General features: G+C 36.6%; 1 protein-coding gene across 1 annotated transcript; it reads left to right on the forward strand.

Moving 5' to 3' along the window:
• The first annotated feature begins 5,296 nt into the window (after positions 1-5,296).
• LOC106551910 (vomeronasal type-2 receptor 26-like) lies at positions 5,297-13,537 on the forward strand. The gene is made up of 5 exons (XM_087714603.1): positions 5,297-5,551; positions 7,013-7,840; positions 8,425-8,652; positions 11,197-11,323; positions 12,639-13,537. The coding sequence occupies exons 1-5, from the start codon at positions 5,297-5,299 to the stop codon at positions 13,535-13,537; spliced, it is 2,337 nt and encodes a 778-aa protein (XP_087570729.1).
• The last annotated feature ends 1,483 nt before the right edge of the window (positions 13,538-15,020 follow it).

Genomic DNA, 15,020 nt, shown 5'->3' on the forward strand with positions numbered 1-15,020 from the left:
TCCTAGGACCTCCTAGGTGCCAGCCACACCACACAAACTACTGTCTATCTCCCCGTGCTCAGAAAAGCAACTCCAAGAAGATCCTTTGGTGGCAGCAGGTGTCCTAGAACCTGCATGCTAGCAAAGGACTTAGCCGGGCTTCCTTTTCTGAGCACAGGGAGACAGATGGTATTTTGCGCTGGCTGCGCCATGTCCCCAAACCCTCCCATGCCGTGTTCTGCTGGAGTGAGATGGCAGCGGCAGCAACAACAGCAGCAGGAGGAAGCCGGAACTTGTCGAGCCATCACGGCGACAGGTCCCTGGAGGAGCTGAGAGCCTTGAGAGAGGGTGAGTGCGAGCAAGTTCCACCTGAGGGAAGGTGCAGGGAGGGAGCTCAGGCGGCTTCCACAGGTTTGCTGCGAGGACTCTCCACTCTTGTGGTTTTAGAAGGGGAGGGAAAAAGGCAGAGAAGGTGCCTCAGCTGGGACTCGGTCTGCCCCAGTCTCACGGGTTGCCCTAAGGTTTGGCAGCGGTATCTCTATAGTAACACCGCAGCTGCGGGGTTCTTTGAACAGGAAGCTACACGCTGGCAGCAACAGCTCCCAAGCAGCTGCCTGGTCCCTCTTGTTGCTCACGTCTCTCTGCACTGTTCGGCTTCCTCTTTTGTAGCCTACCTTTTTCGCCCCCTTTTTCCCTCCAGCTTTCTGTTCAAGGAGCAGTTTCCTGCCAAGTGGGAGCCCCCGGATAACAAGATGTGACGAATGCTGCCTGTAGTAGCAGGGAAACCTCTTAAATGTGTGTGTGCATGACAGAGACACAGAGAGAGACAGAGTGTGAGAGAGTGAGAGATGTTCCCATAGCCAACTAGGGAAATATCACATCTTATCTACTTGAAAAGGGGGAAAAGAAGGTGTCTTAGACGCTTTATGGATGGCTAAGAGACTTTCTGGCTCCTTGCCTCTGGTGATATGTAAATCCCCCCACTTTTTTTTTTAGTTTTCTGAAACAAGTCAGGGAGGTGGTGAACTGTGCAAACATTTCATTATGGTTATTGTCAGAATGCCCACAGTGTATCTATTTATGTTGTTTAAAACATTTTTTTTTAAAAAGAGCAAAATTGGTGGGATGTTACTCCACCCCAAAATGTTTCCACAGGAAATGCTAGCATTCTTTGCTGAAGTCCGTGCAATGAAGAAATGGTCCTCAGAAATAATCATTGTTGACAATTCTCAATGTTACTTTGAGCAAAACTCTCAGATGTAATTGGTTTTTCCTGTTGCATGTTATGCTTGCATTGAAAAATGGGTGAGCAGGATGCCATTGCCCTACTGTTAGCTTATGCTTCCTGATCTTGTTCCTATAGTGAACAAGGATCTAATCAAGTTGCAGTTGACAGGTATCCATCAAAGAACAAGAGTGTTCAGGCTTCTAAAGGATTAAAAAAAACTAGAACTACTACGCTGTAGTGTATTTTTTCTAATGAAATTTAATCTAGAAATCAGTGGATGTATTACTATTTTAACCACATCCATATCAGATCTCTGAAAGGTCACCATTATCTTAATTTCAGTGACTCTTCTAAATAAATTATGATGTCATTACAAATTGCTAACTTATGAGCCAGGTATGCCTTATGCTGGAAATATTTTAAATGACAGATATTCAAATTGCATGTAACAAAATTTAAAAGGAATTGGAGATGGATTGGGTCCAGTCTTCTGGTTCTTTTAAAAAAAGATTTTGGAGGAAAACTCTGTTGTCCTACAATGCTCTACAAACTCTTTGTCTTTTGCATTTCTGATGTAAGTTCTATTTGGTGTCAATACTACATTTTTAAGATCTCTGTCAAATACATGATAAGTAGTCGAAGCCTTCTTGATTTTAATTGTCAATTTATTCATTCCTGCACATTCTAATATTTATTCATTTTCATATCTTTGTTTTTCCACTGTTGTGCAAACACAATTCCAACATCTGTTAACATGTGTAAAATTAAATATATATTTATTCCCTTTGAAATACAAGTAGTAAATAGTAAGCTACATACCTTCTGTAAGTAGCTCTTTTATTGTTTTGTGTACTTATTTTAATCTTATTTAAATAGTAAGTGCACAAAATAATAAATTTCCTTTTTTATATCTTCTTTTTGTAGATCATCCATTGGGGCAAAGAATTCAGTGACATTATCTTGGCCACTCCCATCTGGTCACATGACTAGCAAGCCACTCCCACCTGGTTACATGACTGGCAAGCCACTCCCACCCAGTCACATGGCCAGCAAGCCACTCCCACTCAGTCACATGGCAGGCAAGCCATTCCTACCCAGTCACATGGCCAGCAAGTCACTCCCACCCGGTCACATGGCTGTCAAGCCACTCCCACAAAGCAGGCCACACCCACAGAGTAGGTTCCAAAGATTTTTTAAACTCACCACTGCTTTGGACCATGGACACAAGTTGGTGCCACAGGCTGGAGGACTGGCCCATGCAAGAAGCTCGCTTGAGTGGGGAGGGAGGGAAGCCCTGGCCTGCCCATCCTGGCTGGCATGCACACACCAGAAACTGGAAGATCATCTTCCCAGTGTGCATGCGTGCTGGCCACCTGGTCTGTTCAGCTGCTCTTTCAGTTTTCCCACTCCTGCATGCATGAAGACCAGCTGGCCAGCATGCCAGAACCCAGAAGAGCAACTGGCAATGACTCATGTTCCCAGAAATATGGCTTTCTGTGCCATTTCTGGCACACATGCCATAGGTTCATCATCATGGTCCTAGGATATTACTGCAGCTGTGAAGACAACTGAAAAGGCGAAAAGCACCTTATTATAAAGATGTAAAGAGATGTTATAATTATTCCCTTACATTGTCTCAAACTTTCTTTTTGCTAAAAATTTAAAATGTAGAATGCAACATGAATTTGGTCATCTTAACCCCATATAACTTCTGCTTATCTCCAAACCATTTCCTTCAAAACATAACTTATTGACTCATTCTACCTTACTACATCAGCAATAATTTGAAGATTGCCATTTCCTCTTTCCCTTATAATTATATATAATAAAAAATATTATTACATTTGCTACTTAGCAAATTCCTGATTGACAAATTATTATTCTTTAAAGAATGAAAATAGTGCTGACAATAGTCTAGAGTTTAGAGGCAGCTAATTATTATAATTTATTTTTAGAACAAATTGTATTCTAAGATTCAGAACAGAACAGGACAGAAGTCATTGTAAGAACAGAGAGATTCAGTCCAACATAGTCAAATTGTAGAGCATTACATGGAAATGAGAGATTTTATCAAACTGGGGTTATTATTTTTTATGACACTATTGAATCTTTTCCTGCATCAATTGCCATATATAGCTTGCAAAGCAGAGATAAGAAAATGCAGAATACAAGATCCTATCCCAATTAATCATAAATATTTCCAACCAGGTGACCTAATCATTGGTGAAATTACTTCTTTTGTCTTCATAACTAGAGATGTAGGAAGCTTTGTGGATGATCCCCATCATTCTCTTCTTGGTGAATCTCTGTAAGATATTATTTTATTTATATTATCTATATCAGTCTAGATAAAATAATTTACTACTTCTATGAATCATTATCTAGAGTGATTTAAACACTCTTCCAGAACTGAATGTTATTTTAGCCTATACATTATTTTCTTAAATTTTCTAAAGGAAATCCACAATTAGAACCTATGATTTTAATTTTTTTAAAAATCAACCTCATGGCTGTTTCATTCCTCCCAAGTCCCCAGTCTCCTTCGGATAAGAATTGCAGCATCAGTAAATTTTAATATTTATTTTAAATATTTACTGTTTTATTTTGGTATTTTAGTTGTTTGTAAGCATCTCCTCTTGGTGAGATGGGTGGAAATATACAAATAATAAATAAATATTTTATCTCAGAAAATGAGACATGCAGTTTTCTTCCAGGAATAATATTGTTATGAACAGAAATGGTTTTTGTTGTTTGGGGAGGAGCAGACAGGAGACAGGCTGTCAGTATTCTTTTATTGATGAAATTCATTCTACCTTTCCTAGATCTTATTTTTTTCCAATTTCTTCATTGCAACAGGTTCTTAAAATTAAGCTTATTAAGGTTATAAATGTCACACCACTACCATCAATTCATTTTTAAGTGAAGAAATACTCTCTAAATTTTGATTAAATTGTAATAGAATGTCTAATACACAGACAGTTTTAAATAGTTTCTTAACATGATAGAAAAAGCTACATTTATTTATTTAGCATACAGTATACAATATCAAGAGGGATGCAGTGGCTCAGTGGCTAAGACACTGAGCTTGTTCATCAGAAAGGTGAACTGTTCGGTGGTTTGAATACCTAGTGCCATGTAACGGAGTGAGCTCCGGTTACTTTTCCCACCTTCCGCCAACCTAGCCGTTTGAAAGCATGTAAAAATGCAAGTGGAAAAATAGGAACCACCTTTGGTGGGAAGGTAACAGCGTTCCGTGCCCCTTCAGGGTTCAATCATGCTGGCCACATGACCATGCAGCAGTGACTTTGAAATGGAGATGAGCACTGCCCCCTAGAGTTGGGAACAACTAGCACATATGTGCAAGGGGAACCTTTACCTTTATATAATGTCAGGAAATCTACAAATCCTAGAAACACCGCAGTCCTAACAGGTTCTAGTGCTAGTTCAAATGCTAGTTCACTGTGGCACCAAACTATCTTTAACACCAGCTAACTAGAAACACTTGGGTTTAGCTACAATTTATACATTATTGAACTATGCAAAACATTTGTGGTCCCTTAAAAGTCAATGTTCCTTGTCCTTCAAAAAGATATATGAAGTCCTCTTCTTGTTGAAGTAAGATTAAATTCTAATTCTATGCTACTTTTGCCTTTAAAAAAAATCATTTACATTAAAATGAAACCACCTCACATGTAAGAAAAAGTGATTAATGAAATTTTACTTCCCATTTATACAATGCTATGTTACATGCTTGTTAATGATTCTGGTCAGTTTCACATAATTAGAATTGATTACAATTATCAAAAGGGTAGAAAAAACTGCCATTATTTCTTTCAAAAACAATTCCACAATATTAAATATCAAATAATATAATATAAATCAATTAATATGAAAAAATAACTGTTATCCTCTAAACCATCATTTTGATGACGTTTAACCATCAATTTGTTAACGACAGATTATTAGTTTGTAATATTTTTGTAAGAATTTATTTTTACTGGTCTTTTTAGAAGGAGAATTTCATTTGATACAACTTGATTCTAATTTTTTGGCAGAGTCCTGACTAAGCATTATCAATATATATTGACAATGATATTTACTATGAAGAAGATCAATGAAGACCTCCAGCTCTTACCTAATATCACTTTGGGCTTCAGAATCTATGATAGTTATGCTGGGGCACAGACATATCATACCACGTTGGAACTTTTCTCTGGTCAGAAGCAATTCATTCCCAATTACAAGTGTGGCCTCCTGAACAAACTCATATCAGTTATTGGAACTATTGATCCTGGAATCACTTTTGATATGGTAGATATTTTAGATTTTTACAAAGTTCCACAGGTAAGATGGATAGCTTTGTCTTCCCAAATATAGGAGATTGCAAGACCTCAAGATATAATTGACTTTCATACACATATTATGTATAAAGAAAGGTATTTAATATATCATAAAATAAAAACAAAATCAACCTCAGAATTTGATGTAACTATTATTGAGTTTCAAAGGTTATTCATTAATGTTAATTAAACATTAACTATTATACAGAAACTTTAAATTTTCATAATCTTTTATTGCTTGCTAATGCTATGAGAAAAATAATAATGTTTCTGCATTTTTAAATTTTTCATTATTATATTTATATTCTGCCTTTCATTTAGGTGATCAAGGACATATAGGTAGTGTTTTTGCCTTTTCAGGTGGTCCTCACTTACTAGTTAAAATTGGGATCTACAACTTTGTCACTAAGCACCATAATTGTTAATTGATACATCATTTGATCATACTAGACTTATAAGCTCACCTTTGCTTCTGTCATTAACCAACTCATCATGATTGTGTAGCAAGACATCATTTTACCATGACTTGTGATTTCATTTCTGTGTCCTTTTTTAAATTTTGCTTGTTGGAAGCCATTTGTGAAGTCTGTGAAATGGGATTTTGTGATGGTCATACAGTAAATGTGCACCACAGGATACTGTAAAATGATAAATGTAAGGCTTGGTCAAACGTTGTTTTTAAACCATGTAAGAATAGCAACTGGAAAAAATTAAAAAATTATTGTAAAGTAAGTGAGTTTAGTCTTTTAATGCAGACTTCAATATATGTATATAAAACATAATTGTTGTGAAACTTTGTAGTTCTTCTTATTTAAGATTGTATCATTTATTTATTATTTCATTATTATTATACTTTACTTCATTTTTATAGGTAATGTGCTGCCCAGAATCCTGGGCCAAAGTAAAAGTACTCTAAGTATGTCAGTCAGTCAGTCAGTCAGTCCATATATAAATATTAAACCAAAGCACAAGTTCACATGTTAGGCTTTTCATAGAAGCAAATTCAGGGAATTGCAAAAAAGATAATCATAGAATTGAAGGTTTTGAAGAGAACACAATCTTCATCTAGTCCAGCGTTTCCCAACATGGGGCCCATGCCCCACAGGGGGGGGGCAATTTGATTTTTAATGGGGGCAATTTGAACCTTGCTTAAATCAAGTTAATGGCCTTTTAGACTTTCTCCACGTGAGTAGAGTTTACTTTTTGAGTAAAGTAAGAATTATATGTCACAGGGGTGGCATCAGGATTTTAGAGATTTTTAGGTGGGGCATGGCCAAAACAAGGTTGGGAACCACTGATCTAGTCCAATCATTGTCTTATAAATATCTTGAGTATAGAAATCATTTGAAAACGTATGTTGAGATATTTCAGAACTATTTATTTAGAGAGGATACACATTTTCTTTTGCCATCCTGTTTTCTTTTCTCTGTTTTTCTATTTACACAATCAGTTCTAATTTCCATAGTTCCCAACTGGTTCTGCTCCAAATGAAAGCCCTTTCTACTACCATTTAGTTCCAAGTGAAGAGGTTCATTATATTGGGATTATTCAAATACTTTTGCACTTCAAGTGGACCTGGGTTGGAGTACTTGTAAAATACCTTAGAAGAACATTAGAACATCTAATCTTTTCAATGTTTTCTCTTAAAGGCATCTGCATTGCCTTCCTAGAACAATTCAAATCAATTTATTTCAATACTTTTTTTGATAATTTGAAATGGCTTGTTGAAACATTTCAACTTCTTGCTAACAGCAAAGTCAAAGTTATCATAATCAGTGATAATTATCTTTTAAATTTAAGATGGTTGTTACGTCTACCTGAAATGGAAATAGTTTCTGTAAAGCCAAAAGGCAAGGTATGGATTGTGGCTTCCCAAGTGGGTCTTGCATCATTCTTTTATCAGAAAAGCTGGGATATCCAAGTTCTCCATGGTGCTCTGACCATTGCAGCTTACTCAAATGAAGTTGCAGGATTCCAACATTTTCTTCGGACAAGAAACCATTTCACTTCAAAAGAAGATGGTTTTATCAAAAATGTGTGGGAGCAAGCATTTGGCTGTGTTTTTCCAAATCCATCTGGGAATGAGGAAATGGATAGTTTGTGTACAGGGAAGGAAAAACTGGAGAACCTTCCTGGAGCTTTTTTCGAAATGAGGATGACCAGTCATAGTTACAGTATATACAATGCAGTGTATGCTGTGGCACATGCTTTACATGCCATGAAGCTGGCACAACAACAGAACAGAAATCTAAGTAGTAGAAAACTCAATCTTCAGGATGCCCAGCCATGGCAGGTAATTTGGAAATGGGAATTGAATGCCATTGATTCTCCAACATCTCACACCTGGTTACAAAGGGAAGTGAGCTGTAGATGGACACTTTGTAATGATTTGCAGGTTTCTTCCTTATTTCTCTCCTTTTGTGGAATTGGTAAATTCAATGTAAACACTCAGAAGTATTTCAGTCAATATGGGTATGTGCCCAAAACAAGGAATACAATAGAATGCTTTTAATCATGTAAGGCCTGGTTAACTAAAAGTTTCTATTTGGTTTTTCAAAATAAATATGCTTCTGAGGCCTCATGTGTAGGTTGGTGAGGGATGATTGAATTGGTTTGGGCACATGTGCGTGTGTGATAGTGCCCGCAAACACAATTTTGGAACGCCATAAGAAAAAGGTTCGCCATTATTGTTATAGAGTATAAGAGAGTGATTTTTTATCAGGAATCATAGATAATCATTATTGAGGTAAATAACAGCACATCAAAGTCAGGACAGTGTGCCACCTATTGAAATGGTTCAAGTAAAAAGAATGATAAAGTATCACATAGTTATACTGTATATATTAAGTATGCTTTGCATTTTTTCCCCATATTCAGCTTCATTTCTTCTTGAAAAGAGTGTCATTTAACAACAGTGTTGGAGATGAAATTTCCTTTGACAAGAATAGAGAACTGTATACAGGACTGGATGTGGAGAACTGGGTCACATTTCCCAACCAGTCCTTCCATCGAGTGAAAGTTGGGAAGCTAGATCCCAGGGCTGCTGAAGACCAAATATTCACCATTCACGAGGAAGCCATCAGCTGGCCCAGCACTTTCAACCAAGTAGGTTATGAGAGTAGACAATTTTGTCTAAATGATTAGAATGAATAGCTCAATATCATTTATCACAGAAATAATATCAAATATTATGAGAAATTCATTCATTGAGTCATCCATTTCTATGGTTGCCCAACTAAATAATGACTCTGGGTGGCTTACAATTCAAAATTGTATGTATTAAAACTGCAACTGGTACACCAAGAAAAGCACTAAAATTATTCAAATGAAATATGAATAGGAACAAGATATTTGGCCTGTTAGCAATATAGGCAGGGAATAAGGTCCTTGGAATATTCAGCACTCCTGGTTTGGGAACATAATTAGGTTTTTAGGGCCTTAAGAAAAGCTAACGCCGTTGATGCAGAAATTGTCAGGAGAGTAAGAACTCAAAATGTCTGTAAAGCAGGAATAATTGATTACTTAATTAGTACAGATTTTCTAATTATATGTTATGGTCAAGCTTAAAAATGTTAGGAAGATATATAAAGTATTAAACAAAACATTATTTAAAAGGATGGTTGCCAGTGTGATGGAATACTTAAGCCACAAAACTAGTCCTGACTTAAGCATGAAGCAAATAGGTTACTTTGATCTGGTAACTTCTCTAAGCATTAAGGAGAATTTTTTTCCAAAAATATTTAGAAAAAAACTTCAGAAACTAGTCTAGAACAGTTCTTGGAAATAAGACTGAAGGCAAATACACAGAAGGAATGGTAGTGTATATATTAAGTATACAGCATATAGTTTTTAAAATCACTACATTTTATTTCTAAATAAAAGATTATTTAGTACAATAATGGATGTAGTACAATAATATATATTGGAAATCTGGATTTATTTTTATTTATCTAAAGCATTGTACAAATAATAAGAACATTTAAACATTAAAGGAAACTGATCTTATGAAATTTTGACTGAATCTAGTTTTTGAAGTAGATTCATAAATCAAAGTGAACTTTATTTATTTTCTAATAGCTAATAAGCTCTGATAACTGCAAAATACTTCACATAATTAAATGTTTTGAGTAATGTTCCTAGGTTTATTGTATTATATATTGTACTTCATTGGTGAAGAGTATATCTATTTACATTGTATGATATTGTTAAAATAACTGATAAGCAGAAATATTTAGAAAAATAATAATTCACAGCTTTTGTATTTGGGGAAAATAATATGCTTTGTCAGCAAAAAAGACCTCTCTTTTTCTTTTTTTCTCTCTAAAAGCCTACCTCAGCTCTGGCTCTTAATAAACTTTAGAACAATAAAAACACGACTAACTTTTTATAAAAAGGATGCCAAAATGAATAGACCTAGGTCAGTTTTAGAAAATGATTTGCAAAATGTTTTTAAATGGGTAATTGTTTTACATGGGTTTTGTACATCACTTTCTGAGTGAGGCAGCTCTAACAAATGCACTTGGGTAAGTAATGGAATAAGAAAGAAAATATATAGTATCTGACAGTATTTATTTTGTATTTTAATAATATTGAATCAACTATATTGTTTTGCTTATATGTGTGTGGGGAAATACAAATTAACCTATTGAAAAAGTACTTAAAAATGAATGTCAAAATAATTGAATACCAGTAGAGGTTTGTTAATCCTTTGGATCAAGCAATTAGATATTAATTAATAATTCTGAAGCTACTGTGTTTCCCCGAAAATACGACAGGGTCTTATTTTCTTTTTACTCACAAAATATGGCCTTGGGCTTATTATAGGGGAGGGATTATTGTTTTGGAGTTGCCGGGTGCCTGCTCCCTTGCAAACTGGCTCCCAAAGAGCAGGGCACAGCCTCAGGGGTGAAGCAGCCATGAGGTGACCAAGCTCATGAGCAACCGCCCGGCAACCTCCCTCTCCAGCTGGGCAGAGTGCCATTCACTGACTAGGGGTATCACTAAGGCGCCAAGACACATGGCGCTCTGCCCACTCCCCAGCTCCCATGGCTTGGCACATTAGGGATACCCGCTAGGTCAGTGCATGGAGCTCTGCCCAGCTGGAGAAGAGGGTTGCGTGAGAACCTGTTCTGCCTCCAGCAGGCATGCCTCCGAGCCTCAACATGTCTGGGCCCAGCTGTCCCTGCAGCTACCACCACCGCCGCCATGCTCCGAGGATAACGTCTTCTCCAGTTCCAAACTCCAAAACTTGGCTGCTGAGTCTTCCAGCAGCGGCCGCTCTAGTAGTGCACTCTATGGTTGTGGGCTGGCTGCTGGAAGACTCTCTGTCTGGAAGACGTTATGCTCAGAGCAAGGCGGCGGTGGTTGACATGTTGAGGCTAGAGGCATACCTTTTGGAGGCAGAACAGGCATTTACGCAATCCCCTTCTTGAGCCGAGCAGAGCTCCATGCACTGACCTATCGGGTATGCCTAATGTGCAAAACCGCGGGAGTTGGAGAGCGGGCAGAGCGTCACATGGCTTGACGTCTTAGTGATACCCCCTAGGTCAGTGAATGGCACTCTGGCCAGCTGGATAGGGGGGAATGGTCTGGGTATTTTTTTAAATGTTACTGAACATTAACTTTTTCCTTCTTTCATTTATTGGGCAGACCTTACCTGTTTCAATTTGTACTGAGAGTTGCATCCCTGGTTATTTCAAGAGAAAACAAGAGGAAAAGCCATTTTGCTGCTATGATTGCCTTCCATGTCCCAAAGAGAAAATGTCAAGACAGAAGGGTAAAAGACATTTAGAACTAAGTTGACAAACTAATTTAGTTATATGATGACTCCCTTGTTTACACCAACCAATTTTGAATGTAGGTTGTGGCCTGATATCAGCCCATTGAGGTAGGCTTCAGTGTGCAATCACAATTGGGATCAGATTTTCTTTTGCAAGTCAAGTCATCTCATGATCAAACCCAATTTTATGACCATTTTCATAATGATTGTAATTCAAGTCATATGATTATAAGTGTGACTTCAGTTTGACCAAAGATGTTTACCAGAAAAATTTGCAAAGCAAGATTATGTGACCATAGGATTCTGCAAGAAATCATAAATGTGAACTTATTGCCAATCACCTAAATTGTGATCATATGACCTTAGGGGGTAAGAGATAGTCATACATTTGAATTTAGGTCATTGCTCACATTTTTAAAGACTAACATTAATTCAAACTGTTGTTAAGTTTTCATTTAGTTTCATTTAGTGAACACAAGTGGAGTCAGAAACTTAATCATTAACTGAAGCAGCTGCCAAGTGAAACTGCAACTGTGTTTATGATATTATTTCAGCTTTCCTTTCTCTCTAGTGACCTGCAAAGATTTTAAAGAGATGAATTGGTCACAACGCTCCCTTTTCATTAATGTAACTGTTAGTAGTTGCTAAACGAGCATTATATGTAGCCTTCTTCCCCACTGCTCTGTTTTTTAGAATACTCTCCCAATACTGGAATAATTAGCAAGAGAAGAATTGATCTTTTTATTTACATTCAATGGAAAGGAAGGTTTTGCAAGAGAAAGGCACACGATGGGAAGCAGTCTTTGAAAATAAAACAGTAATATTCTTTGCATAGCACATTGGTTTCAGTGAACCAGGAACCACTTAGGAGACAAACAAATGAAAGTGATTAATCTTCTCATGATAGAATGAACCAGCTAAATTTATAGATAAGAGCATTATTTTTTATTTTATAAAATAGAAGTTTAAAAATTAAAGAATATTAGACCTTAATTATCTGATACAGAGATGATTTTGTTACATTAATTTCATTCATATTATTGTCAATAATATCTGCTAGAACAAATTGTTGAAAAATAATATCAAGCACATGTAATAAATAAGCAACTTGAATCGAAGTCTTGAGTATGTAATATTCTCTTACATAGCATAGAATTTTCATGTTCTTTTTTGTGTTCACTTAGGTGCCAAATACAAAACCCAGATAGATAATATCAGGAATAGAGTTGCTTCTAGAAAAAGTGAAGTAATGATACTAATAATAATATTACAGGACAAAGTTAACAAAAATTTATATATATTTAAATTCTAGACATGGATGACTGTCTGAAATGCCCAGAAGATCAATATCCAAATAAGAATCAAGATTCCTGTATTCCCAAGAAAATATCTTTCTTGTCATATAAAGAACCAATGGGACTTGGTTTAGCCATTTTGGCACTTTTCTTTTCTCTCTGTACAATTGTGGTGCTGGCAACATTTTTGAAATACCATAGTACACCTATTGTCAAGGCCAATAATCAAAATCTCACCTATATTCTACTCATTTCTCTCCTCCTTTGCTTCCTTTGCTCACTGCAATTCCTTGTTAAACCAGGCAATATTATATGTCTCCTCCGACAAATTAGCTTTGGAATCATCTTCTCAATATCTGTGTCTTCTGTGCTGGCAAAAACCATCACTGTAGTTATGGCTTTTATGGCCACCAAGCCAGGATCCAGGATGAGAAACTGGGTGGGAAGAAAACTGGCACTTTCCGTTGTTCTTTCTGGTTCCATGATTCAAATAGGAATCTGTATTGTGTGGTTGCTCATATTTCCCCCTTATCCCAATGTTGACACCTATTCAAAAATAGAGGAAATCATATTGCAATGCAATGAAGGCTCAACTACCATGTTCTATTGTGTCCTGGGCTACATGGGCTTTCTCGCAGTTGCCAGTTTCACAGTAGCATTTTTTGCTAGGAATCTCCCCAGCAGTTTCAATGAGGCCAAATGTCTCACATTCAGCATGCTGATCTTCTGCAGTGTGTGGCTCTCCTTTGTTCCATCCTACCTGAGCACCAAAGGCAAATACATGGTGGCTGTGGAGGTTTTCTCCATTTTGGCCTCCAGTGCTGGGTTGCTAGGCTGCATATATCTCCCCAAATGTTACATAATCCTTATAAGACCGGAATTAAATAACAGGGAACAACTAATAAAGAGAAAATAGTAATAATATACAAACCCAAATAATCCTATTACCATTATTCTTTTCTTTTAATATCTCTACTTTTACTGTTTGTCACAAAATAAGATCCAGTCTTAGTTTCTTTTGGTCCCCAAAATAAGCACCAGATCTTATTTTTGGAGGATATCTTACCCTTTACCTTAGGACCACCACAGCCAGGTCTCCCATCTCCCAATATATGTTGCACTGCTGCCCAACTTCTTCGGCAGATCACTTGGGTCAAGACATGCTGGTGCACCGGTCACAGCAGGAGGCTGTGTAGCATGTTATGCTATTGTGCACATGAGCAGCAGCACCATTGTGATGCACCATGTGGCATCCACATATGAGTGGCTGCAAGTGGCTGCAGAATAGGTCAGGCAGCATGTGACAGGTGACAGGATGCAGAAGGCATGACTGTGGCAGTCCTAAGGTAAGCACATGTGAGGCATGTGGGGCAGCTCCACCCATGCCCTAACTTGGTTTTTACTCATGTGCTTGCCCACATCGTACAACCAGATGGTTGGCAGGGTTTAGTATTGGGTAGGGCTTATATTAGGCATAGGCATGAAAATAAGGCTAATTGACTCACAGAAGGGGTGAAATTATTAAGAATTGTTTTTAGTATATGAGAAAAGCTTTCTCAAATTAGTACTTCTTTTATTAAAATTAATAAATTAGAAATGAAGAGGATATTCTGTTTTAAAAAAATGCAGCTTATTTCCATTAAAAAAAATGAATTGGATTCAAGTTGTTTCAAGAATCAGGCTTCAACTTCAGAAAAAAAAGATTGTGGAGGCATGATAACACCTGTACATGGATAGTGTTTGAGAATGTTGTTGTTCCAGCCTGAGCTAAACAGACAGAACAGTTGAAAAAATATATTTATAGAATAAACATAAAATCTCCTTTTTTCTATTATTTCTCTTGTATTACTTCCTCTAAATTATCTTCATCATTGATATTTACAGTCTAGGGATTCTTTTATGAAGTATGTGTTAAGCAGAAAATTCTTGCAACTATTCTAGCTTAAATATAGTAAGTCTTCATTAATCAGCCACTATTCTCTTGTTTTGAAGAGGATTGTGATTTAAGATAATAAATAAATAAATAAATAAATAAATAATACAGAAAGATATCATAACTTGTAATGTAATATTCTTTATATTTTGCTACCTGAAGTAGAAAAATATTGACAACGATAAATTCTTTATAGAATATTAACTCTGTCAGGTCTTTATCAGAGAAATTTATTAAGATTATTCTTTGAAAGATTGGCCATGCTCCTCTTTTAAATGCAGATGACAGAGATAGCAGAACATTTCAGATTGACTAAAAAGTACTTGAATTATACTGATCCCATGAAGTAGACCATTGTATTGCATAATCATTCCATAGGGACACAGTACCAACCCTTGAAGAACAGGAATTTTTTTTTGTGTTGGTTGGCTTCAATATTATTGCAGTCGATACATTGATCAGCATA

This window comes from Thamnophis sirtalis, unplaced genomic scaffold (assembly GCF_051295495.1).
Source record: "Thamnophis sirtalis isolate CommonGarterSnake01/CBP01778 unplaced genomic scaffold, rThaSir2_p1.2 scaffold_4, whole genome shotgun sequence".
Taxonomy (NCBI): domain Eukaryota; kingdom Metazoa; phylum Chordata; class Lepidosauria; order Squamata; family Natricidae; genus Thamnophis; species Thamnophis sirtalis.

Excerpts from the sequence above, each read along its gene's own strand:
- LOC106551910 (XM_087714603.1), top strand. The coding sequence starts at position 5,297 with ATGATATTTACTATGAAGAAGATCAATGAAGACCTCCAGCTCTTACCT. Across the intron at positions 5,552-7,012 it reads ATTTTTACAAAGTTCCACAG|TTCCCAACTGGTTCTGCTCC; the intron begins GTAAGATGGATA and ends TAATTTCCATAG. Across the intron at positions 11,324-12,638 it reads GAAAATGTCAAGACAGAAGG|ACATGGATGACTGTCTGAAA; the intron begins GTAAAAGACATT and ends TTTAAATTCTAG.